General features: G+C 37.7%; 2 protein-coding genes across 4 annotated transcripts in view; both read right to left on the bottom strand.

The window, feature by feature from the left end:
• Window positions 1-25725, bottom strand: part of slc25a22b (solute carrier family 25 member 22b) — a 473977-nt gene that overhangs the window by 212002 nt on the left and 236250 nt on the right. The gene's annotated exons all lie outside the window — the stretch shown is intronic.
• The window catches only part of syt7b (synaptotagmin VIIb), a 295403-nt gene that overhangs the window by 97772 nt on the left and 171906 nt on the right, over window positions 1-25725 (bottom strand). The window contains exon 5 of one of the 3 annotated variants that reach the window (XM_068222145.2): window positions 4775-4921. Within the exon in view, the coding sequence (XP_068078246.1) occupies window positions 4775-4921 (147 nt within the window). 3 annotated transcript variants of the gene reach the window in all.

Below are 25725 nucleotides of genomic sequence, written 5' to 3'. Positions count from 1 at the left end.
TAAAGTCAAACAATATGGAAAAACAAGTGTGTGATTAAACAAGTTTTATTTTGCTGTGAACTAAATTGTACATTAAATATACTGAAGCTTCTGTCATAGCCTCTGTCGGAGCAGCAATTCCACATAACACATTTATAAAGGATTTCATCCTTTCAGGGCTTGCTAAAACTTGGTACTTAGTACTTTTTAGACTTATATAAAATGATTATTTCAATAAAAAACAATAATAAAATAAAATGCTGTCAAAATGATCTCAACATGTACTTACAAATTACTTATAAATTAAATATACTTATAAATTAAATATACTTATGTATATATATATATATATATATATATATATATATATATATATATATATATATATATATATATATATATATATATATATATATATATATATATATATATATGTATATATACTTATAAATTATTTAAATTGAATTTAATTAAAATATATTTTAAAAATTAATTATTTTTATATAAATTTAATTTAATTGACAGATATGCTAAAAATAAAACATATCTAAATAAGATAATAAAAGCAAATAATATATTTTCAAATATTTTCAATGTGACTTAAATATTTTAATCAATAAGAAAAAAATATAATCCTTTTATAACTAAAATGATTAGTTCAATAAAAATAACATATAAATAAAATGATAATAAAATATTGTCAAACACTTTAGATGACATCTAAATTAAATTAAAAGTAAAAAATAAAAATACAATTTTTATAAAATATATACAAAATAAAATTAAAAATTAAAAAGTATATTTAAAAAAATGTAAATATCATTTAAATTTCATAGAATGAACAGAGGATAAATGCTTAAAAATATATATTAAAATATTTAATATATTAAAATAAAACAAACAATATACTTTATGTGACTTAAATATTTTAAGTAATAAATAAATAAATTCTGAAAAAAAAATTATATTTTGGTGTAAACTATTCCTCCAACCGTCCTCTTTCTCTGACCTTAATATATCCATTTTGGAAAGAAAAAATGAATCTCTATTGCACCTGTCTAGAAAAATAAAATAAAAATTCATTCTCTGGATGACTCTCAACGCAATCCTAACAAACAGGTGCACTTTCTTCTGCTCTTCAATACAAACACAGCTTGAAGGAGAAGTGCTGGTGATCCTCAGATCCTCCAGCAAATCCTTCAGCTTTACAGAAACCTGTAGCTGCTTGTTATTACAGACGGCTGGCCGGCCGGCAATAAGCCTGATGGAGAATGTGTGTAAGATGGCAGAAGGAGGAGGAGCAGAGAGATATGAGGGGAAGGGTCGCAACTCTTTCCCAACCAAAAATAGAAACCAATTATAGGTTGAAGATGGGAGTGAACGGAAACATGGAATTGGAGACGGTAAAGAGCTCTGAGAACCAAAAGAGACACGACTAATGAAAACATGAACCAATGATGCAATATTATTATTTTAAAATATGTGGGGTTCTAATAAATAGTAAAACCTAGTTGATGCACTGTAAAAATGGTTCATTGGATTTTTTACATTTTAAGCTAAATTATGAATAAATTGTAAAAATAAAAGTTATGAAATACATAATATATTTTTCTTATTTATTTAAAAATGTCTTTAAAATTTGTATTTAAATTTAATTTAATTAGCAAATGAGAAATGGCTAAATAATATTGAGAAATAAAGACATCAAAATGTGAGATGATTATAATTTTTTTTTTAAACATGAGGGTTTTAATAAACAGTAAAACCTACTTAATGCACTGAATATTATTGTGCATTGGATTTACACATTTTAAGGTAAATTATATATATATATATATATATATATATATATATATATATATATATATATATATATATATATATATATATATAAAAAATATATATATATATATATACAAATAAAAATAATTTAAAAATCATAAAAAAATCTAAATAAAAAATAAAAAAAATATATAAAAAATTATTTAAAAATGACATTTAAAATTTGTATTTAAATGTAATTGAATTAGCAGATAAGAAAATGCCTAAAATAATATCTATCAGAATGCTATATCATTTATTATTATTTTGTATATATGTGAGGGTTTTAATAAACAGTAAAACCTGCATTAAAAAAATCATACGATTTACTAATTCTTTTAAGGTAAATTAAAAAAATAAAATAGAAATACAAAATTGTAAAAATTAATTATATTACAAATCATAAAAATAAAAAAATGATTAAAAAATGAATAAAAATAAATATTAAAATGTAATTTAAAATTTGCTCTAAATTTCATTGAATTAAGGGGATATGTCTAAAATAATAATAATATAAATACAATATAATGTAATATAATATAATAAAATAAATATATATATATATATATATATATCAGAATGCAATATTTATTTATTTTAATATGTGCTCTGAAAAAAAAACTTTCATTTTTTAAGGTAACATTTTTTGCAAACAGTTTATATGGGCTGAATTTAAACAAACAAATTAAGTTGAACATTACTCAACGTGAATCGAGTCAAGTGCAGCACTTGGGTTAAAAATGAAATCAACTCAAATAAAACCAAGTTCCCTTACAAATCATGTTTGTGTGTGTGCACGCGCACACTTGTTGCACTATACTATATAAACTGAAAATTCTGTATATATTTCTGTTTATTATACAGGTAAAAACTACTACAGAATATTTTTAGCTGTATCATGTCCATTAAAGTACGTCAATTATCATATACAATGCCTGTTGTGAACACGTGAGAAGAACACTGTAAACGCTTCACTTTTATTTGCACAGGACTGCATATATTAAATACACTGTAAAAAATGTTGTTCCAAATCTAAAAAATATAACAACTTATACTCTCCAGGTAATCAATGCTTGATTGTGATTGGCTGATGAACATTCAAAGGTGTGCAGTTATTTAAACGGACAGCTAAAGTACAATTCAGGGCATGGCTTGGTCTCTGTACAGCTTCTAATCTCTACGCTGAATTTTATTTAGTTATTTCTAATGACACAAGCTACAAAAGAATAAACCAAAAGGGTTTGGCAGAGACGTGTCAGAAACTACACACAGATGAGCTGTTTGAGGACAAAACTTGAAATGCAACATCTGAGCAGTGTCTTAATTTACAGTTGAAGTCAGAGTTATAAGCTCTCTTGAATTATTAGCCCCCCTGTACTGTATATTTGTTCCACAGTTTCTGTTTAAAGGAGAGAAGATTTTTCAACACATTTCTAATCATAATAGTTTTGATAACTCATCTCTAATAACTGATTTCTTTTATCTTTGCCATGATGACAGTAAATAATATTTGACTAGATATTTTTCTAAATACTATTCAGCTTAAAGTGACATTTAAATGCTTAACTAGGTTAATTAGGCAAGTCATGGTAATTAGGCAAGTCATTGTATGATGATGGCTTGTTCTGTAGACTATCGGAAACAATCCTGCTTCGGGGGCCGATCGCATCGATCGCGCTTTATGGATTGAGAGGCACCTTTTTAAATGGTTTACTAATGGCCGCAAGTCTTTTTCATGCTGTTTATGCGCCCTGCACGCCTTGCGTTTTTGCCCTTGAAAAAATGTCAACTCTGAGTGGAAAAAGCACGTTACGTCAGTCGTCTCAGTTTCATTCTCCAATCAAAGGAAAGCAGAGGCGGGGTATCGTTTGTGTTGTCAAGACAACAACAGAGACTTTTGAAGATGGAGGAGAGACTTGTGGTTGCTTTGGTTATCCAGAGTAGTATGACTTCACAAATCTTGAATATCACAATATTGTTGCTTACTAAAATTATATTAATATCAACAGTAATAATAATAATAATAATAATAATAATAATAATAATAATTATTATTATTCCTTACATACATATATATAGCGCTTTTCTGGGCACTCAAAGTGCTTTACTCATAGCGGGGAATCTCCTCATTCACCACCAGTGTGCAGCATCCACCTGGATGACGCGATGGCAGCCATTTTGCACTAGACCGCACATCACACACCAGCTGATTGGTGGAGGGGAGACAGAGTGATGAAGCCAATTATGATATGGGGAGGGTTAGGAGGCCATGATGGAGAGAGACCAGTGGGCAAATTTAGCCAGGATGCCGGGGTGAAACCCCTACTCTTTTTTGAAGGACATCCTGGGATTTTTAACGACCACAGAGAGTCGGGACCTCGGTTTAACGTCTCATCAGAAAGACGGAGTAGCACTCTCGAACAATACCCAGCTGATCCAAACTTTGCCTAGCGACATAAAAAAGTGCACCGCACTTCTTTTTTCTTGTCAACAAAAAGGCAGTGTGGTGCGCTTCCTGTTTTTGAAACGTAAATGCGTGTTCGGTATGATCGGCCCTTAAGGGGGTTAATAATATTGACCTTAAAACGGTTTTGCTTTTTATTCTAGCTGAAATAAAATAAATATGATTTTCTCCAGAAGAAAAAAATATTATAAAAAAACTGTAAATATTTCTTTGCTCCATTAAATATCACTTAAAAAATCTTAGAAAAATAATAATTTCACAGAAGAGCTAATTATTTTGACTTCAACTGTAAGAGGAATAACTCACTTCAGTCCATTGAAAACCAGGGATGATCATATAGTCGCCACGCAAAAAGGAAAATTACACATTTTCCTAGTTCCATCATGTCCATTAAAGTCTTTAATTTGTCCTACACAATACTCCCCCCCCATTCTCTACACAATCTCTAACGCTCAAGCTTTCCTGGTTACTGTCTGAAAGGGAAAGTAAGAGCTGTCCTAGGACACTCACTTGCTGGGCCTCAAGCTGCCGGAGTGCAGGTGGCTCTGGAGGGTTTGCCACCTCCCGGATCTGCTGGTGCCTGCGCCTATACAGCTGTCACTACGACTGGGACCCCCCACTGCCCCCCCACCCGCCTCCCCTTTCTCCAGAGAGCCGCTGAAAGAGGGAACACAGTGATCAGGAACATGGGACACACACACACACACACACACACACACACACACACACACACACACACACACACACACACACACACACACACACACACACACACACACACACACACACACACACACACACACACACACAAACACTCACACATTTACACATTTTCACACAACTCCAGACACAGGCAGAACCAATCCAGTGTGGTCCACCGGGGTCCACCAGGGATTATGAGCCCCTTTCACACATTAAAGGGGATAAATTACAGTCAAATTATGGGATCAATGTTTTGTGGAAAATACAGAAAAGTTGCACTGTTCCACACGAGCAATGGTGTCTTTTTGTTTACGAAATTTTTTTTTTTTTAATTTTTCACATTTTTCGAGTGCCTTGGACTGATTCTTGTTGTTGTTTTGATGAATCCCTTACCCAAACAGCACACGACCAAAGATTTGAGTTACCCCAGAGCGCTTTTTTTTGTTTGTTTTTTTCTGGATTAATATTGTAGCAGCTCTTTTTTCCTTATTACAAGTGGTGTTTCTCTTTTAATGCATCGATCTGCAGGTTATTTACTGCATTAACACATCCTTGAGTTTGCAAAATCTGAGCTTTTCAGTTTAAAAGTAAATCAGGTTTAATGGCAAGAGTTTCTGTAGGGATGACAGTAACAATGTTAATTATGTGCCACTGCTAATAGAAAACCCTTATTTTTTTACTTCCACATCAGTTTTCAGTGTTTTGATTCGGATGATTTATACATTTAATGCATATCGCCAAAAATAATGAACAATATTTAAAGACTGTAGAACATTTAAACATTCTGCATTGTTGGATTACTTCTGAAACACTTGATAGAGCTGAAATTTTAAATGAAAATGGACAAAATAGGTTAGCAGTTAACATTAGCAAGGTCATGGTCAGATATATTTAATATAAACAAGATTAAGCCAGAAAATCTAGCAAATATTGTTGTGTTCTTTTGACCCGTGTGTCTTTCGTCCTTGCTGATGGCGTCAAAGGTAACAATGTGCAGCTTTTGTTTAAAGTTATACTGAAGTTGTCCTACACACTCAGCAGTTATTATTATGGATTAGTACAACACGAGAGCGTTGATGAAGGTATTAAAGCATGTGCTTGTTCGTTGTAGAAATTTGTAATAGTGGCAACAAATACTAATTTGTGCATCTCCCGACTCCCGTGTGCTGCCATGCTGACGTTGTAGATAGTGTATTCTGGGAACTTTTCTTAGCCCTTGGTTTCGAGTGTGGTCCTGAAAAATCTCAGTTTTAAAGGCCTATCTGGGCCTTCCCTTTCGTTCTACGCCTTCAAGCTAAAGAGAATTGGGACACCCCTACCCCTTCATGTGAACGCACAAAACGAAGGGCAAGGTTAAGGGGTAGAATTGGGATTGGGCCTAATTCTGATTGCCCACCAATACTTTTATTGTCCATAAGGTTAAAAAAAATAGCTTTGAAAGTGAATGTTCATTTGTGCCATTATAGTTTGTGCAGTGCTCTTGTTTTAATTTTAGCTTTTTTATTTTAATTTAATTAACAATTAATCAGTAAAGACAGTACTGTATGTGTGAAAGGGGCTATGGATGTTCAATTGGTACATCCTTTTGCAATGTCACACACACTTGATAAAAGTAATATTGATGTGTTCTGCTGTCCCAGCAGGACCCTGAATAAAAACCACAGCAGGAACTTGATTAAAAGATCAATTTTACTTGGTCTAAAAGAAAGTCAAAATAACATATGGCTCAGTGATTCTCCAATCCTCTAGATTTACTTTATATAAGCTGCTTTATTGGCATGGTTCAATGTTCATTGCACTAAAAAAAGGGTGTTTGATGTTTATTTAATCTACTTATTTAAAATAAGCTGAAACAACACTATTCTTGAGGTTTTTTGGGGGCCAACTTGACTGTATTATGTTTAGTCCACTTTAATTTGTAAAAACTAATAAGTTAACTTAATTCCTTAACGTTGCCCCAACATGAATCAATTGAGTGGAACCCAGCATTTGTTACAGTGTGAGTAACCTCAATGTGACCTTTCCATTACAAAAGTTTTTATAGACCATTTCAATGTGGTGATGTCATTGGCACATGAACATATTCTGCTTTTTATCAAACTATTTTAGAACTGTAACAAGAGGCAATTCAGGCATAACTTCATGTTAAAACAGCTGCCATAACATTATTGATCATTATGTGGCTCTTTTTGGATTCTTGAAAGCTATATAAATTAAAAATTGTAAAACAGGAAATATGTTGGGACCATGGTTTTTGTTTACATCCGTCAACATGGTCTATTCACTTAAAAAAAGTGAATTTAAAATATGAAAATGTTCTTTACACTTAAAAAACAAGGTTGCTTTTGGAAGTGTTCACTGAAAGATTCAAGGAACCAAATATGACATCTACATCCGCAAGAAAAATCTTATTTTTTAAAAATAATTTTTAAGACTGCAGGGCTGCACAGTTTGGCCTTGAGTGATTATTATAGCTTGAAGCTGCAATTTAATCAAGCGAGAAAACAGTTTCAAGTGTTTTAGCTGCTTAAAAAAACAAACAACAACAACAAAAAAAACATGTTAAATCATCCACCAAATGATTTCAATCTTACAGTAGATGCTTTAGGAACTCTCATCTATCTTTCGGCCAATCTAATAGGATATCTGTCCATCTAAAATGATAATTGTTAAGGTTGGATATAGGAATTGATCATTTTAGGATGACGGTGACGTTGTGGCTCAGTGGTTAGCACTGTCACCAGCAAGAAGGTCGTTGATTTGAGTCCCGACTGGGTCAGTTGACATTTTTGTGTGGAGTTTGCAAGCGTGGAAAAAAAATTGGGCAGAGACAAAACTATTTGAAAATCTGGAATTCAAGGGTTAAATCTAAATATTAACAAAATCAACTTGAAATCTGTCTGAATAAAGTTCTTAGCAATGAGCATTACTAATCAAAAATAGAGTTTGTATTTATTTACAGTAGAATATCTACATTTTCACGGAACAGAATCTTTACTTAATATTTAAATGATTTTTGCATAAAAAGCTCACATTAACCCATACAATGTATTTTTGACTATTGAAACTGTATGACTATAATATTTGAATCACAAATTAACCACAAATATTATAAAAACGAAATTAAAAGTTCAAAAAAATATTGAATTATATATATAATATAAATAATAAATAATAATATATAATAAATAATATTGAAGTGCAATAGATTGTAGTCATCTTGTTTATTTTTGTTTAAGTGTATTATCTATTTAACCACACAAGCTGTTTATAGTGGCACGGTGGCTCAGTGGTTAGCACTGTTGTCTCACAGCAAGAAGGTTGCTGGTTCGAATTCTGGCTGGGTTAGTTGGCATTACTGTGTGGAGTTTGCTTGTTCTCCCCATGTTTGCATGGTTTTCCTCCGGGTGCCCCGTTTTCCCCACAGTCCAAAGACATGCGTTATAGGTGAATTCTATGAACTAAATTGTCTCTAGAGTGTGTGTGTTTGTGTGTGTGTGTGTGTGTGTGTGTGAGAATGTGTGTGTGAATGAGTGTGTATGGCTGTATACCAATCACGGGTTGCAGCTGGAAGGGCATCTGCTGCGTAAAACATATGCCGAAATAGTTGGTGGTTCATTCTGCTGTGGCGACCTCTGAAATAGAGACTAAGCCGAAGGAACATGAATGAGTAAATGAGCTGTTTATGAATATTTCTTGCAACTATGGTTTTGTCGAACAATAAATTATGTGATGTTCAGATAAACAAATATCTTTAAACAGATCAGACAGAAAGACCAGTTTTGGATGGTTTAAAATGTTTTTTTTTCTTCTAGTAAAAAACTAAATCCCAAGCAGCACTGGGTTTCATTCAGTGCACATTAGTTGAGCTGAAGGAGAGACGAGGAGAACTTCAGAGTGAAGAGTAATTCATTTCTATCATCAGCAGAGCGTGATTAATACACAACTTCATTTACAGGCAAAAAGTCTCCATGCCATTTTTGCAGAGCACTGCCTAACATGAGAATTGCTGCTTCAACAAGATATTTGTCAAAATATTAGAAAAATTATTAGGCCAAACTTTTTAGCAAGTTGTGCAGCCCTTATGATAGTCAAATAAATTTTGCACTATTTATTAAATGTTTGAGCACAGTAAAATATTAATTTAATGAATGCATATATTTACAAGGATGTGTTAAACATTAAGTATTGAAATAAGTGTAGTTATTTTTAGATTAATAATAATAATAATAATAATAATTATAATAATAGGGTTTTATATAATAATAATAATAATAATAATTAGAATTATAACACTCATATTAACTGCACTATTTATTAAATGTTTGAGCACAGTAAAATATTATTTTAATTAATGCATATATTTATTTACAAGGATGTGTTAAACATTAAGTATTGAAATAATTGTAAATATTTTTGGATATTATAATTATTATTTATATTATGATAATAATTATTTTTATTATTATTATTATTATTATTATTATCATTATCACTATTATTATTATTATTATTATCGTTTTAATAATAATGATAGTAATAACAATAATAATAATATGGTTAAATATAATAATAATAATAATAATAATAATAATAATAATAATAATAATAATAATAATAATAATAATTATTATTATTATTATTATTATTATTATACCACTCATTATACCATTAATAATACGAAGAAAAAGAAAAAGAAGATGAAGAAGAAGAAAAATATTACATAAAAATCTACTTTAAATTAAATTTGTAATAATATGTAAAAATACTTTTATTCATTAAAGATTTTTTATTTTTGTAATATTGTTATAATAATCAGAAGCAAATCAGCATATTAAGCAACAAATCAGCATATTAGTATGCTGCACATATTGGCTTTGCAACACAGGAATATTACATATATATTAAAACTGAAAAACTGTTTTTGATTATTATACATTTTAAAACAGTGCTTCTTCCAAAAAGCAGTATTACAGAATCAATAACTTACAAAATAACATTCATTCAGACATATCAGTCATTTCTATCATCATCGTCATCATCATCATCATAATCATCATCATCATCACACTATAACTAAACCATCAGTTCATATTCCCAGTCATGCATTCATACAGTAATTTCACCTCAGAGACTGAGGACAGAGACTGAAGTTGACTGAATCTGGACAGTACAGAGGCAGAAGCATTACAGCTCACACACACACAGACTAAAGGTGAACACTGGAAACACATCAACAGATCCAGCAGGCCCATTAAAGACACACACACGAGCCACAAACGCTGCTCTGGGGAACAGACAAAGACACGCCTGACATTTGTTCAAGCAGATGGACAGCTTTCTGACTGCTGGGAGTTGAGAGTCTTCATTTCTCTAGTTTTCGTTCACTGCTCTTTAAACATCTCGTCATAAAGCAGGTCATATGGCAATTTAAAGTGCTCTCATGTTGAGCTGAAGTCTCATATTCCGGGGGTTTAAATGCATTTAGGGTCAGAAAACATTGTGTTTTTTCTCAGAATATGCTCAATTTTATAATGCTATTATCATGATTTTGAAAGGGATGCATAGATACGGAATGTTTGACTGATACCGATATGACCGATAACTTTTCAGATTTGGAGGCCAGTAGCCAATATATAGGAATATGCAATTAATATTAGAATCACATTGACTTTGCAGTGACAGATATCGAATGTTTGACTGATACCGATATAACTGCTAACTCCAATAACCAATATACATGCAGAGAAATCTATAGTTTTCTAATGCTAATATGCTGAGCTGGAGTCTCCTAAAAAAGGTTTAAATACATTTGAGGCCAGAAAACTGTATTTTTCTCAGAATATGATAAATATTATGATGATATTATAATGATTTTGATAATGATGGGCTAATATGAAAATTTTTGACTACTGTTAACCGATAACCAGGGCCAGACGGAATCTGCGGACATTTTTTGCTATTTCTACAGAGAATTTTGGTAAAAATCTGCGGATTTCTGCGTAATTATTTTGGAAGTATCCAGCGGAGTATCATAACTAAAACCTTAATATATTAAATAAAAAGTAATAAATTACTGAATAAAAACTGAAAAAATTCTGATTTACTCAAGTAAATAAATAGAAATAATAATGGGCTAAAAATCTCCAGAAATCTGCAGAATTCTGTGAAAAATCTGCGGAAAATCTGCAGAATTCTGCGCGCGCAGATTCCGTGTGGGCCTACCGATAACTCTTTAGATTTATAGGCCCACAGCAGATATATACACAGATAAATGCACTTTTTTCTAATGCTTATATGCTGAGCTGGAGTCTCGTACAACAGGTTTAAATGCCTTTAAGAGGTGAAAACATGCTAGGTATGCACCAATATGAAATTTCTGAAAGATAGTAAGTAACTGATAACTCTTTAGATTTAAAGGCCATTAGCCAATACATAGACAGATAGATATAAATATACCTTTTTCTAATGCTAATATGCTGAGCTGGACTCTCCTACAACCCGTTTAATACATTTAAGGTCAGAAAACATTGTATTTTTCTCAGAATAGGATTAATATTAGAATCACTTTGCATTGACTTTGCTAGAGATGCATCAATCAAGAATCTTTAGCTGATACAGATAACCGATAGCTCTTTTAATTTGGAGACCAATAGTCGATATATAGACAGATAAATATAAATATAAACTTTTCTAATTCTAATATGCTGAGCTGGAGTCTCCTCCAACAGGTTCAAATGTCTTTAAAGCCTGAAAACATGATAGGGATGCACCGATATGAAATATCTGACCGATATCAGTAACAGGCAGATAAATATATACATATATTTTTCTAATGCTAATACGCTGAGTTGGAGTCTCCTACAACAGGTTTAAATGCCTTTAATGTCTGAAAGCATGATAGGGAAGCTCTGATAAGAAATTTCTGATCGATACCAGTAACCAATAACTCTTTAGATTTGGAGGCCAATAGCCAATTTAGGCAGATAAATATAAATATACATTGTTTCTAATGCTAATATGCTGAGCTGGAGTCTCCTACACCAAGGTTTAAATACATTTAAGGTCTGAAAATTTTTTATTTTCTCAGAAAAGGGGTTTAATATTAGAATCACTTTGCAATGACTTTGATAGGGATGAACTGATGTGAAATTTCTGACCAATATCAGTAACCGATAACGCTTTAGATTTGGAGGCCAATACTAGATTCATAGTAAATAACATTTTATAATTTTAATATGCTAAGCTGGAGTCTCCTACACTAAGTTTAAATGCATTTAAGGTCTTAAAACTTTTTGAATTTCCTCAGAATATGCTTTCAATATTAGAATCAGATTGCAAATACACTAAAAAAGATGAACCAATATGAAATTTCTGACTGATATCAGTAGCCGATAACGCTTTAGATTTGGAGGCCAATAGGCAATATATCGGCAGATGTATAAATATAAATTTTCTAATATGCTGATTACTGAAAAATATACATTTTCTAATATGCTGAGCTGAAGTCTGTATGTTTAAATGCCCTTAAGCTCTGAAAACATAATAAGGTGGCACTGATATGACATTTCTGACCGATATATTCTAACCGAGTATCTTTATTTATCAATCGCTTTTTGATTTACAGCTTTGAAGATTGTTTACATTGAAAGACAGCTACGCTACAAATCACAAATTGTGTATTTTTTGGTAAAACTCATATGACCTGCTCTTTAAAAGTGTTCACACTGACAGTAATTTACTGCCACTAGTCAAAGAACTTTTTTCACCTAAATAATTGAAAAACTTGACTAAATTTTCAATTCTGATGTAGTTTTCTTAAAATATTTACCTGAAATAAACGAAATTGTAGATTTTAGATGAAAAAAAAATACAAAACTAGAAATGCAAAACTCTACCATAAGTAAGTCAATAGCCCCTTTCACACAGTGATACCGGTAAATTTCTGGAAAATTTCCGGAACGACTTTACCGGTATATTCAAAAAAGCGCTGTTCACACAGGCGAGGACGTTTCGAAAATTTTCCGGAAAAGAGCATTCACACATCCATTCCAAAATACCGGTAAATTCTGACATCATTCACCACAAATGAGCTTTAAACGGCTGCGCTTGTATTTGTAAACATTTGACTAAATTACAAACTCTGTGGATGATCAATATTGTGAACAACTTTCGCAGGATCACTTTCACATGTCGAGATGTTCATAATATGTGCGTGTGCAGGCGCTCATAGGCGCACGCAAAGCTTGAAGGTAAACAAACAACGGCTTATCATAAGCATCTCATCGATGATTATTTACACAGTTGACATAAAGAAGAACATATAAACGTGATCTGACTAACTTCTAGCAGCTAAATGTGTCTGGAAAAATATTCAAAGGCTTTTATCCTTACAAACCGCGCGGACGTAAATGCGTCTGACTGTTGTGATTGGCTAAAGCAGACGTCTCACGTCAGCACGTTCTAGACGTGCACGCGCTTATTACGGCAATCTTCCTTCTGCATTCACACAGCGCAGCATTCCGGCAAATTGCCGGTAATGTTACAACTTCTCTTTCCGGAAAATAGCCAGAACGAATTTACTGGTATTTTCAAAAAGGACCTGTTCACACATACAACCTTTCCGGAAAATTGCCGACAATTTTCCGGAAAGGTCTGTATGTGTAAAAGGGGCTATTATGTATAGGGAAAACATTTAATCATAACTAAGAGTTTTATTATTTATAACCTTTTAAATCTCACGATAATCTACCATCGCTTATTGAAATCAAGGTAATTGTTGAAGTAGTTTGTTTTAGGGCTTAAAAAGAATCTTAAATTTTGTCATGCACAACAAACCAATATTTGCTCAATTGTGACCAAAATCTCCTTTAACTGTTTCAATCAACATACACTGTAAATCAACACTACATTTTGTTAATTTCTAAAAAGTGTTTGTCATTTTTAAAAAGATCAACATTTTAACAATTCAAAATATTAATAAATAGAGCAATAATATATTTTATGTAAAAACATAGCACAAATTGACAACAGCGACTGTTAGTGATATTAATTTAACCTTGTGTCTTTAATTAATTGAACTACTGTCAATGTGAACACACGATTACATAAAAGTATTGTCTGTTTACTATATTAATTAAATAAAAGATGACTATGATAAGTAAATAAATAAAAATGGGTGATATTTCTTCATTAAACAGCTGAGATATAAAGAATAATGATTAAAAACAAGTACAAATGAAGAAGCAGATCTGAAATGTGAAATATTTGGGAAACTCTTGGACACAGGAATATATGTACATACTGAGAGTCAAACTACAGAAGGGAAGTGACGGGTGACTGAAGACACACAACACAACACAACACAACACAACAAAACAACAAATACACATACACACATAGAGAAAGAGAGAGCAGCAGAGAGAGAATGGTCAACCCTGGAGTGTCTCCGAGGGTTCACCCTCTCCAGTAGAATCAGCCATAGGTTTGTGATGAGAGAGAGAGAGAGAGAGAGAGAGAGAGTGTGTGTGTGTGTGTGTGTGTGTGTGTGTGTGTGTGAAGTAGCTAGAGACAGTAGTGCTGCTGGCAGGGCTGTAGGGAACTGGGTCACAGACACGTTCTAGCAATCCAAAGTCAAATTACTGGAGTAAATGAGTTTTTTTTTTTTTTTTTTTTATAAATATTTTTTAGAAGAAATTAAGCTTTTTTTTAATATGGAAAAAGTTCAAATAAAAAATGTAGTAAAATAATTATATTAATAATTCTTTACTGTAATAACTTGCATATGAATAGATTTGGCAATTTAATTACAATTCATTTCAAATTGAAATTTAGAAAATAACAGGAATTTTGCAGGAATTCCTAAAATTTAATATGCATAAAAATGTTTGATTCAACACGTCACCATTTTTCTCAGAAAACATATTTCTTAAGGCTGTGTTTTGGATCATTGTCTTGCTGAAATGTCCACCCTGGTTTCATCTTTATCATCCTGCTAATGTAAATATTGGACTGAAGCAGCTAATATTCATTTACAATGATGAAGTGCAGAGAATTGCTGAAAAACTACTGAGAGATTTCAGCTGCTGTTTGGGCATTCACTACATTTTTCCTGCTTCATTTTATTTTATTATACATAACTTCATTTGTTCAATAATTATTGAACATAATCATATGAATGTGAATGTAAGTTGTTGATTAATTTGAAATATTTCTTATATATATATATATATATATATATATATATATATATATATATATATATATATATATATATATTTTTTTTTTTTTTAATAGAAAATGAATAATTTACTTTTTATAATTTATTTAAAAAAAAACAGCAGTTTTGTGTGAATTCATAACTTCATTTGTCTTAAAAGGAAACTTTTTTGGAAACACAAGCACTTTTTTTTTTTTTTTTACAGATTTTACAGATTTTATATGAATTCATATAATTTCAATTCAATAAATATATTTGTTTAACCACAACTTTTATTATATGGATATGATTGGCCAGGACAATTCTGAAAAAATAAAATAAATAAAAATAATAAAGAAATAATAAAATAAAATAAAATAAAAAGGACATTTATTTATATTTTTATTCTTTACGGCTTAGTCCCTTTATTAATCAGGGGTCACCACAGCGGAATGAACCGCCCAATTATCCAGCATATGTTTTACACAGCGGATGCCCTTCCAGCTGCAACCCATCAACGGAAAACATCCATACACTCTCACATTCACACACATACACTACGGACAATTTAGCTTATTCAATTCACCTATAGTGCACATGTGAACATACTCCACACAGAAATGCCAATTGACCCAGCCGGGACTCGAACCAACGTGACACCCATCATAAATTAAATGAACATAAACATTAGTTTAACTACTGTCATTATACAGATATGAGTGGTCAGGAAAAAAATCTAAAATGAAACAAAATGTATTAAAACAAAATAACAATAAAACAGTGGTTCTTAAACTTTCTTCATCAAGTACCACCTTAGAAAAAAATTGTCTTTCCAAGTACCACCAAAATGAGCAGTACTGAAATACAGAAGCGTAGTAGGCCCAGTAAAGCAGCTAAAACTCTGCACAGTAAAAAAAAAATGTGGCAGATTACCTCAGAAATATAGGCTATAAGTCATATATGGCATATTATATACATCATTTTTAATAAATTTTGAAATATATGTAGCATGTACATGACATATTTCATTCCTCCGCGTACCACTAGAAGGAAGCCCGCGTACCACAGTTTGAGAACGTTCGAGGTTACAGAAGTAACCCTTCGTTCCCCGAGGAGGGGAACGGAAGTGCCATGAATGGGAGGATTCGGATCAGAAGCCGCTTATCTGGAGAGTATTGAACGGGCCAATGAATGAAATTAATTGGCAGCGTAAGCTTGCGCAGGTGTGCGACATCTGCAATTATCTCAGCATATAAGCACACCTGAAGCCAGCAGACGCCATCCTTTTAAGCTGAAGAGACTTTCAAACAGCTAAGGGACAGTCATTATGGCGACGGAATATGGCACTTCCGTTCCCCTCCTCGGGGAACGAAGGGTTACTTCTGTAACCTCGAACGTTCCCCTTCGGTTGGGGAACTTCAGTGCCATGAATGGGAGAATATGGAAAGCGCCATAATGACTGCACCTTACCAACACCCCCGATGAGGAGATAGTCAAGCAAGCGTGACGCACCCACATCATGGGGGGCGCGGTCCTCCAACGTGTCCCTGGCCCTAATTTATCCTACTTCAACAGAAGTTTTACGGATTTAGATATATTTTTTGGGAAGTCGTGAGCATCTAGATAATTCTAGGAATACGACAGTACGTTGGGAAGCGTGCAATCCCGATAGGGAGGACGCTGCGGAGGCCATCCGTTACCCAAGGGGGGGATAGATGGCAGAATTTACCTATGGACTAGCCCTAAAAAGGGGGAGTACGCATAGCAAAAGAGTGGTTAGCGGAGAGGGAAGACACGGGTCCGCCCAGGGGGGGGACTTAACCGTGGCGGAATAAGCATATGGGATCGCCTAGTGGGGATCACGCATAGCAGGCACCTATACCCAAAACGCGGGCTGACCAGCGGGCAGACCTACAACGTAGTGGGCCAGCAAGTGACTCCTCCGCTGAGTCAGTGCTGGGGGCCACGGAGGAATCTGCAGGGCTCACCTGACGGGGAACTTTACTGACAGATAAAAAAGACGCACGTACCTCCGTGTTAGGGAGAATGGCGCCGCAAGCGTGTTTCAACACCCTACCGAGTTGTCTCCTCAATCACCAAAGGGTTACCTAATACCCTTGAGGAAACCGGCTCCACTCGCAGATTGTAAAACCTTGCAAATGTGTTGGGTGTCGCCCAGCCCGCAGCTCTACAGATGTCTGTTAGAGAGGCGCCGCGTGCACGCGCCCAAGAGGATGCAACGCTCCGAGTGGAGTGTGCACGAACTCCCGGGGGACACGGCTGACCTCGACTCGAATAAGCGATTGAAATGGCATCCACAATCCAGTGGGATAATCTTTGTTTTGATACGGCACTTCCCTGCTGCCGACCGCCATAACAGACAAAGAGCTGCTCAGATGATCTAAAATTCTGAGTACGGTCCACATAAATGCGCAGAGCGCGAACTGGACAAATTAAAGAAAGGGCTGGGTCTGCCTCCTCCGGGGGCAGCGCTTGCAGGTTCACTACCTGATCTCTAAAGGGGGTGGTAGGAACCTTGGGCACATAACCGGGGCGGGGTCTCAGGATGACGTGAGAGTAATCCGGCCCGAATTCCAGGCACGAGTCACTGACCGAAAATGCCTCCAGGTCCCCGACCCTCTTGATGGAGGCCAACGCAACCAGCAGAGCTGTCTTCAGGGACAGAAATCTTAGAGATACTGATTCGAGTGGCTCAAAGGGATCGGATCGCAGACTCGTGAGAACGAGGGCGAGATCCCAAGAGGGCATGAGAGGGGGGCGAGATGGATTAATTCGCCTAGCACCCCTAAGGAACTGGATGACCAGGTTATGCTTTCCCACGGTGCCGCCAGCTACCGCGCTATGATAAGCGGAGATGGCGGCCACGTAAACCTTGAGAGTGGAGGGCGACAGCCTGCTGTCCAACTTCTCTTGAAGGAAAGAGAGCACAACACTAATCTGGCAATTTCGGGGGTCTTCTCTGCGAGAGACGCACCATTCAGTGAATAGACTCCACTTCAGGGCGTAGGCGCGCCTCGTGGAGGGGGCTCTAGCCTGAGTGATGGTATTAACCACCGCAGTCGGTAGGTTACCTAAGTCTTCCTCGCGTCTAGGGACCACACGTGGAGGTTCCAAAGATCGGGGCGAGGGTGCCAGATGGTGCCCTGTCCCTGAGAGAGTAGGTCCTCTCTCAAAGGGATCCGCCAGGGGAGGGCCGTCGCGAGGAGTGAGAGCTCTGATATCCAGGTCCGGTTGGGCCAAAGGGGCGCAACTAGCAGAACCTGTTCCTCGTCCTCCCTGACCTTGCACAGAAACTGCGCGAGCAGGCTCACTGGGGGAAACGCATACTTGCGCATGCCCCGAGGCCAGCTGTGGGCCAGTGCATCCGTGCCGAGAGAGCCCTCGGTCAGGGAAAAAAACAACTGGCAGTGAGCGTTCTCGGGGGAAGCAAACAGATCGATCTGGGCCTCCCCGAATCGCGCCCATATCAGCTGAACAGACTCGGGGTGGAGTCTCCATTCTCCAGGGCGTAACAGCTGTCGTGAGAGCGCATCGGCTGCACGATTGAGCGTGCCTGGGACGTGAATGGCGCGCAGCGATTTCAGCCGCGGGTGACTCCAGAGGAGCAGACGGCGGGCGAGCTGAGACATGCGGCGAGAGCGCATACCCCCCATGCGGTTGATATACGCCGCCGCCGCCATACTGTCCGTCCTGACCAGCATGTGTTGCCGCTCCAGCACCGGTAAAAAGCGGTGGAGAGCGAGGAACACTGCCAACAGCTCTAGGCGATTGATATGCCAATGCAGCTGGGCACCCTTCCAGAGGCCCGCAGCCGCATGCCCGCGACACACGGCCCCCCAACCCGTGTTGGAAGCGTCTGTTGAAACAACAACATGGCTGGACGCCTGTCCTAGAGGCACACCGGCCTGTAGGAACGAGGGGTCGTTCCAAGGGCTGAGGGCGCGGCGACACAGCGCAGTAACCGAGACCCGGTGTGTGCCCGCGTGCCATGCGCGTCTGGGGACCCGATCGTGAAGCCAGTGCTGAAGTGGTCTCATATGGAGCAACCCGAGCGGCGTGACGGCGGCTGCGGATGCCATATGCCCCAGGAGCCTCTGAAAGAACTTCAGTGGGACCACTAGTTTGCTGTCGAGCTCCCTCAGACAGTTCAGCAACAGGCGAGCGCGTTCCTCGGAGAGGTGCGCTACCATGGTGATCGAGTCCAGCTCCATCCCGAGAAAAGAAATCCTCTGCACGGGGGCGAGTTTGCTCTTTTCTCGGTTGACCTGAAGCCCCAGTAGGCGGAGATGCCGAAGCACCTTGTCCCTGTGCATAATCAATTGCTCCCGCGAGTGGGCTAAAATCAGCCAGTCGTCGAGATAATTGAGCATGCGAATGCCCGCGAGCCGAAGGGGCGCTAGGGCACCCTCCGCGAGTTTGGTGAAGACCCGCGGAGACAGAGAGAGCCCGAAGGGGAGGACCTTGTACTGCCACGCTCGACCCTCGAACGCAAACCGCAGAAATTGGCGGTGGCGTGGAAGAATGGAGACATGGAAATACGCGTCCTTCAGGTCTATGGCTGCAAACCAATCCCGAGGACGAACGCATTGGAGAATGCGCCTCTGCGTGAGCATTCTGAACGGCAGCTTGTGCAGACAGCGGTTCAAAACGCGCAGATCTAGGATTGGCCGTGACCCACCGCTCTTTTTGGGTACGATGAAGTATGGGCTGTAAAACCCACTCTCCATCTCGGCTGGAGAAACCGGCTCGATTGCACCCTTCGCCAGGAGGGCAGCAATCTCCTCTCGCAAGACAGGGGCGGACAGGGGGTTGTCCCTGGAGAAATACACGCCCGTAAACTTGGGGGGCCGTTTCGCGAACTGAATCGCGTAACCGAGTCTGATTGTGCGTATGAGCCACCGCGAGGGGCTGGCCCGCGCTAACCAGGCAGGCAGAGCCCTCGCTAATGGAGTCATCGCTACAATCGCTGACGTACCAGCGGTGGGGCAGCGCGGAGTGGGTGTGCTGATCCGGGAAGCACGAGGGTCCCGCGGAAGAGCTGGAGGAGAGCGATTCGCTCTGGCTCCGCACCCTGACTCCGGAGAGGGGGCTGGAGGGCTGAGGAAAGGGAGACCGTCCCCCCAGCGCTCGTGAGCCACTGGCGAAGCACGTAGAGTCTGCGAGCCGGAAGGCAGCGCGTCCCGGACTGGCAGAACTCGTGCAGTCACATCCGGGGAAGGGAAAAAGTGCTCTTTTACTGATGTTTTGGTGGCACTGAAAAGTACCGTTGTTATCGGGGCCCCGCCCTCCAGCGGGGAAAGAGCAAGTTTCCTCTTCTCCGGATGGCCTGTCTCAGGGACGCTTCGCGGTCCGTTTACCGGACTTAACGGCGCCCTGGGCAGGAGGGGCTGCCTGCTTTCGAGGTGAACGCCGCGCCCGCTTGGCCGGAGGCGCAGGCGGGGGCGGGGCAGCACTCGTTGGCGGGCGCCCTCGGCGAGGAACAGCGGAGGTGGATGGCTCGGCGGGCGGAGCGGGCTTACGGCCACGCCGATAGATGACATTGCCCATCGCATCCGACTGCTCTTTCACCGCCTTGAATTCCTGGGTGAATTCACCGACGGTGTCGCCGAACAGGCCAGCCTGGGATATGGGCGAGTCAAGAAAGCGAACTTTGTCAACGTCGCGCATATCGGCCAGGTTTAGCCAGAGGTGGCGTTCCTGAACCACAAGTGTGGACATCGTCCTCCCAGCGCACACGCGGCGGACTTAGTAGTCCGAAGAGCATAGTCGGTCGCGGTGCGCAGCTCATGTAATAAGCTTGGGTTGGACCCGCCCTCGTGCAGCTCGGCCAGCGCCTGCGCTTGGTAGCGCTGGTAGGTGGCCATCGCGTGCAAAGCAGAAGCAGCCTGGCCCGCAGCCTTATAAGCTCTGGCTCCGAGGGAGGCAGACAACCTACAGGCTTTGGACGGGAGGCGGGGCAAACCCCGCCACGTAGAGGCGCCGCGCGGACAAAGATTGACCGCGATAGCGCGCTCCACTGACGGGATCGCCTCATACCCCCTGGCAGCTCCGCCGTCAAGGGCGGTGAGGGCGGAGGCACTCGCAGCACGGGCAGAGAAAGGTGCCCTCCAGGACTGCGTGAGCCTACTGTGCACTTCCGGGAAGAAGGGGACGAGAGGCTTCGAAGGCTTCGCCTTCTGGTCCTCTACGTAGCACCCATCTAGTCGGTCCGGCCGCGGAGCTGGGGGATAAACCATCTCCAACCCCACGGCCGAAGCAGCCCGGGAAAGCACGGCTAACATGTCCGCTTCAGGATCCGATTTGACAGCGCTCACCTGCCCGGAGGGGGCGAGCGGGTCCGGATCTTCGTCGGACAGTGAAAGCCCACCCTCCGATGCCGCGGAGGACATCTGATCTCCGGTGTCAGCGAGTGTGAGAGCTACCATCTGGTTAGACGGATCACTCTCACCACCCGAAGCTTGGATGGAGCGCCGTGAGGAGCGAGAGGTCCGCGAGCCCGTGGGCGGCGGATTAGCTCCCGCTGAAACCCTCAGATCTGCCCGAGCGCCCGCTGCTTTTTTAGAGCAGGAGGCAACTGGGGTGGCTCGCTCTCTTGCGAAAGTTAGCCGCGATCTTAGCTGTGCAACGGTCATGGCATCGCAATGACGACATGAACCGCCCGCGAGCACCGCATTAACATGCTGGACCCCCAAACATGCAATGCAGTGATCGTGTCCATCATCCGGAGACAGGAAACCCCCGCATCCAGAAACGCACAGTCGGAGCGCCATCCTGAAAAGGACGTGCTGCACGACTGTGTTGCTCTTTTAGGAAAGTTGCAACTATACGCACCGCTCTGGAGGACCGGACCCAAAGAACCGCAGGCAAGGGAGTAACCCAGCTCGACCGTCTGCCACCGCGAAGACCCACTCTGGACCGGGAGACACACTCGTTCGCTCTGAAGTGCTGATCAGCAAGAGGAACCCTCATCGACTCACTCAGAAAGGATCTGAAGCGAAAAGGATGGCGTCTGCTGGCTTCAGGTGTGCTTATATGCTGAGATAATTGCAGATGTCGCACACCTGCGCAAGCTTACGCTGCCAATTAATTTCATTCATTGGCCCGTTCAATACTCTCCAGATAAGCGGCTTCTGATCCGAATCCTCCCATTCATGGCACTGAAGTTCCCCAACCGAAGGGGAACCACTGCAATAAAATATACGAAGTTCAGAACACAAAGACAAACAGTTTAATAAATTGAACTAAACTTTGAGCCTTGGGTGGCTCAGTTGGTGTTTATGTGTGGAGTTTAAATGTTCTCCCCATGTTGGCGTGAGTTTCCTCTGGGTGCTTCAGTTTACAGTACCACACAGTCCAAAGACATGCGGTATAGGTGAATTGGGTATGCTAAAATTGTGTATAGTGCATGTGTGTGAATGAGTGTGTATGAATGTTTCCCAGTGATGGGCATCCGTTGCGTAAAACATATGATAGATAAGTTGGCGGTTCATTCCACTGTGGCGACCCCTGATTAACAAAGAAACTAAGCCGAAAAAGAAAATGAATGAATGAATGAATAAATAAACTGAACATAACTTTAAAAAATATAAGAACACAACAACATTAAATTAATTTCATTTCATTTTTTTACTCCTTTTACAAATTCACATAAACTTGCCAATTCTCACCAAATTCTGATGATTACAGTCAATACATGTAAGTTTAATAAACTTAACTAATAATCTAATATTTTATTTAACCACAGTTATTATATGGACGTGCGTGGCCAGGAAAACAATAAGATATAAGAACTTCAGAACACAAAAACATAAATGTAATAAATTAAACTTAAACCCTAAAATTTCATTAAAAAAATCGTTTTCTTTTGTGCTCTTTTATTGCTGTGTGCTATTTTTAAAGGTACATGATAGCATGGTGTGAGGGAAAAGGCTGAGATTTGTATCATTAATCTTCCTGTCAAATCTCATTTGCTGTGTATTTTTTCAAACTTGCCACGTCAAGATCCGTCACCAAACACTAAATGATGTTTGTGAATGAAATCTGAGAGCTCCCTCATGAAATCTGCGCCTGCAGAAAAATCCACAAAAGAGGAACCCACATCTATCACAACGTTTGCCCTGAGCGATCCAGAAAATGCTGAAATGTTTGCTGATTCTGTGCATACAGCAACTCCTATAGCACATAAATAAGTAAGAAATTCAGGGATTCACCACAGTAAAATGTAAGAGTTTTTAAGACCCTTATAAATTCAATTTTAGACTTACAGCTCTCAGCAAATATAAGTACACCCCTCACAAATCTCTCTTTTAAATTCTTATTTTTAATAGGAAGCTATACAATATTATATTTGTACATATACATTATATTAGTCAGTACTGAAGCCAAATCTGGAGCTTATCTAACAAAATAACTTACGGTAATGGCCCAAAAACTAGTTCAGCCAAAATTTTTCATTTTAATACAAATTTTAAAAAGATTTTTCTTTTCTTTCCTTTTTTTTTTTTTTTGCAATATTTAGCTTGAATTTAATTGTATTATCTTACAACTTGTAAACATGTCTGGTGACTAAAATATAACTTTAATAAATATATCTATTTGATAAATCTGTTTTTTTTTTAAATGCAGCAAAATGCATTGCCTTCATTCACTGAGAAATAGATACAAATATTTATTTAAAAAATGGGGTGAACTCAATTATGCGGAGCACTGTATACAGGCCAAAACGCGTGTTTTTCCCCTAATCGCCAGTGGGAACGATTTTTACTCGCTCTATTAAAATGAAAACGTTTTTTTCTTTTTCAGCCAAATGTTTTAAATAACGTGAGAAAAAAACAAACAAACTGTAGTTATATTCATTCTTATATGCTTTTTTCTATATACACATACACTTTTTTAGATGGATTGTTGGCTGTATATTTACATAGATTTACATGGACAAAAGAACATTTTGACTTTGACTAAGACTATTTTTAAACATTTTTTAAGGTTCAATTTTTTAAATTATTATTATTGTTATTTTCATTTTAGACATTTTAGAGAACCCACGGACACCCTGAATTTGCTTTCCACTCTTATTTATTAGTTGGCAATTGTATATAAATTCATACAATTTTAATTCTATGAATATTTGTTTAACCACTTTCATAATATAAATATGAGTGGCCAATAAAATAAAATAAACTAAACATATATTAATTTAATTTAATAGTTGAAATACTCCTTATTACTCATATTATAACATGCTTGATTTTTTTTCTTCCTAAAAATGCAATTTGTACAAATTTACACTGAACTGAACTTAAGTTAATAAATTGTGTAAAACATGCTGGAATAGCGGTTCATTCCAATGAGGTGACCCCTGATTAGGCACTAAGCCAAATTTATTTTAATGTTGTAATTTTCTTTTTTTTATTTAATGTAATATTTTTTTAAACAATTTAATTTAATAAAATTTTTTTATTTCATCTTATTTCAAATTATTTCTTCCGTGTTATAAATAAATTTTTTCACTAAAATTAAATTAAAACTTTTTATTTACAAAATACAAAATCTGTACAAATTCACACCCAAATTAAATTTATAAATTAACTTATAAAGGATGTTATATGGATGTGAATGGCCAGGTAAATTCTGAAAGAAAAACTAAATGTAATATAATAAAATATAAGAAGTGCAGAACACAAAAACATAAATTCAATAAATGCAACGAAACAAAACCAAATTAAATTCAATGTATTATTAAAAAGAAACAAAATGTAACAAAATAAAATGCAATAAAAAAAAAACGCAAAGACATAAATTAAATTAAATTAAACATTTTTTACTTCGTTTATTATTATATGTACCAATTTGTACAAATTTGAACAAGTTCACATTAAAATCACATTAAAATATAAATGTATTAATTTCCCAATATAATTAAAGCACTGTTTTTTTTATAATTTTGCATTTTAATACAAAAGGTAATACAATGGTTTGATTTCATACATAAATATTACAAATAACTTTTGGCATAGCTTTACTGATAATACGTGTGATTATTAACAATTTGTTATTAATTATTAATTTTATTACATTTCATTTCATGTTTTTTATATTTTTCACATTTTTCATCAGATTGAACTACGCATATTTAAAATTAGGTTTAAAAAAAGATTTGAGGATTGAACTGTCTTACTACGTCAAAGGTCAATTGATATGACACACAAAAGCCAGCCATATTTCCCAATGACCCCATCAGTATGAGCTGTATGTGGGTCAGTCCATGTCATTTTCCAGCTTTCTAGTTGGCTTTTTATCATTCAGCGAATGGCTCAATCCATCCTGAAAGTGGATGAAATGTCCAATGTTGGGGTCTAGGAGAGACGTGGCTGGAGTTTCATCGAGGCTCGTGGAGTTCGCCTCGGTCTGCCAATCCGCTTTCTTTTAATTGCTTAATTGAAGTCATTATATTGGAGGGGAAGTGGTCTTTCTTGGATTAATTCCCAGGATAAATCAGAATGTAATTGATAGGAGACATATCCAGACTGCAGGTCCTCCT

Source organism: Danio rerio, chromosome 7 (assembly GCF_049306965.1).
Source record: "Danio rerio strain Tuebingen ecotype United States chromosome 7, GRCz12tu, whole genome shotgun sequence".
Lineage (NCBI taxonomy): Eukaryota > Metazoa > Chordata > Actinopteri > Cypriniformes > Danionidae > Danio > Danio rerio.
This window is presented reverse-complemented; position numbering and strand designations above follow the sequence as displayed.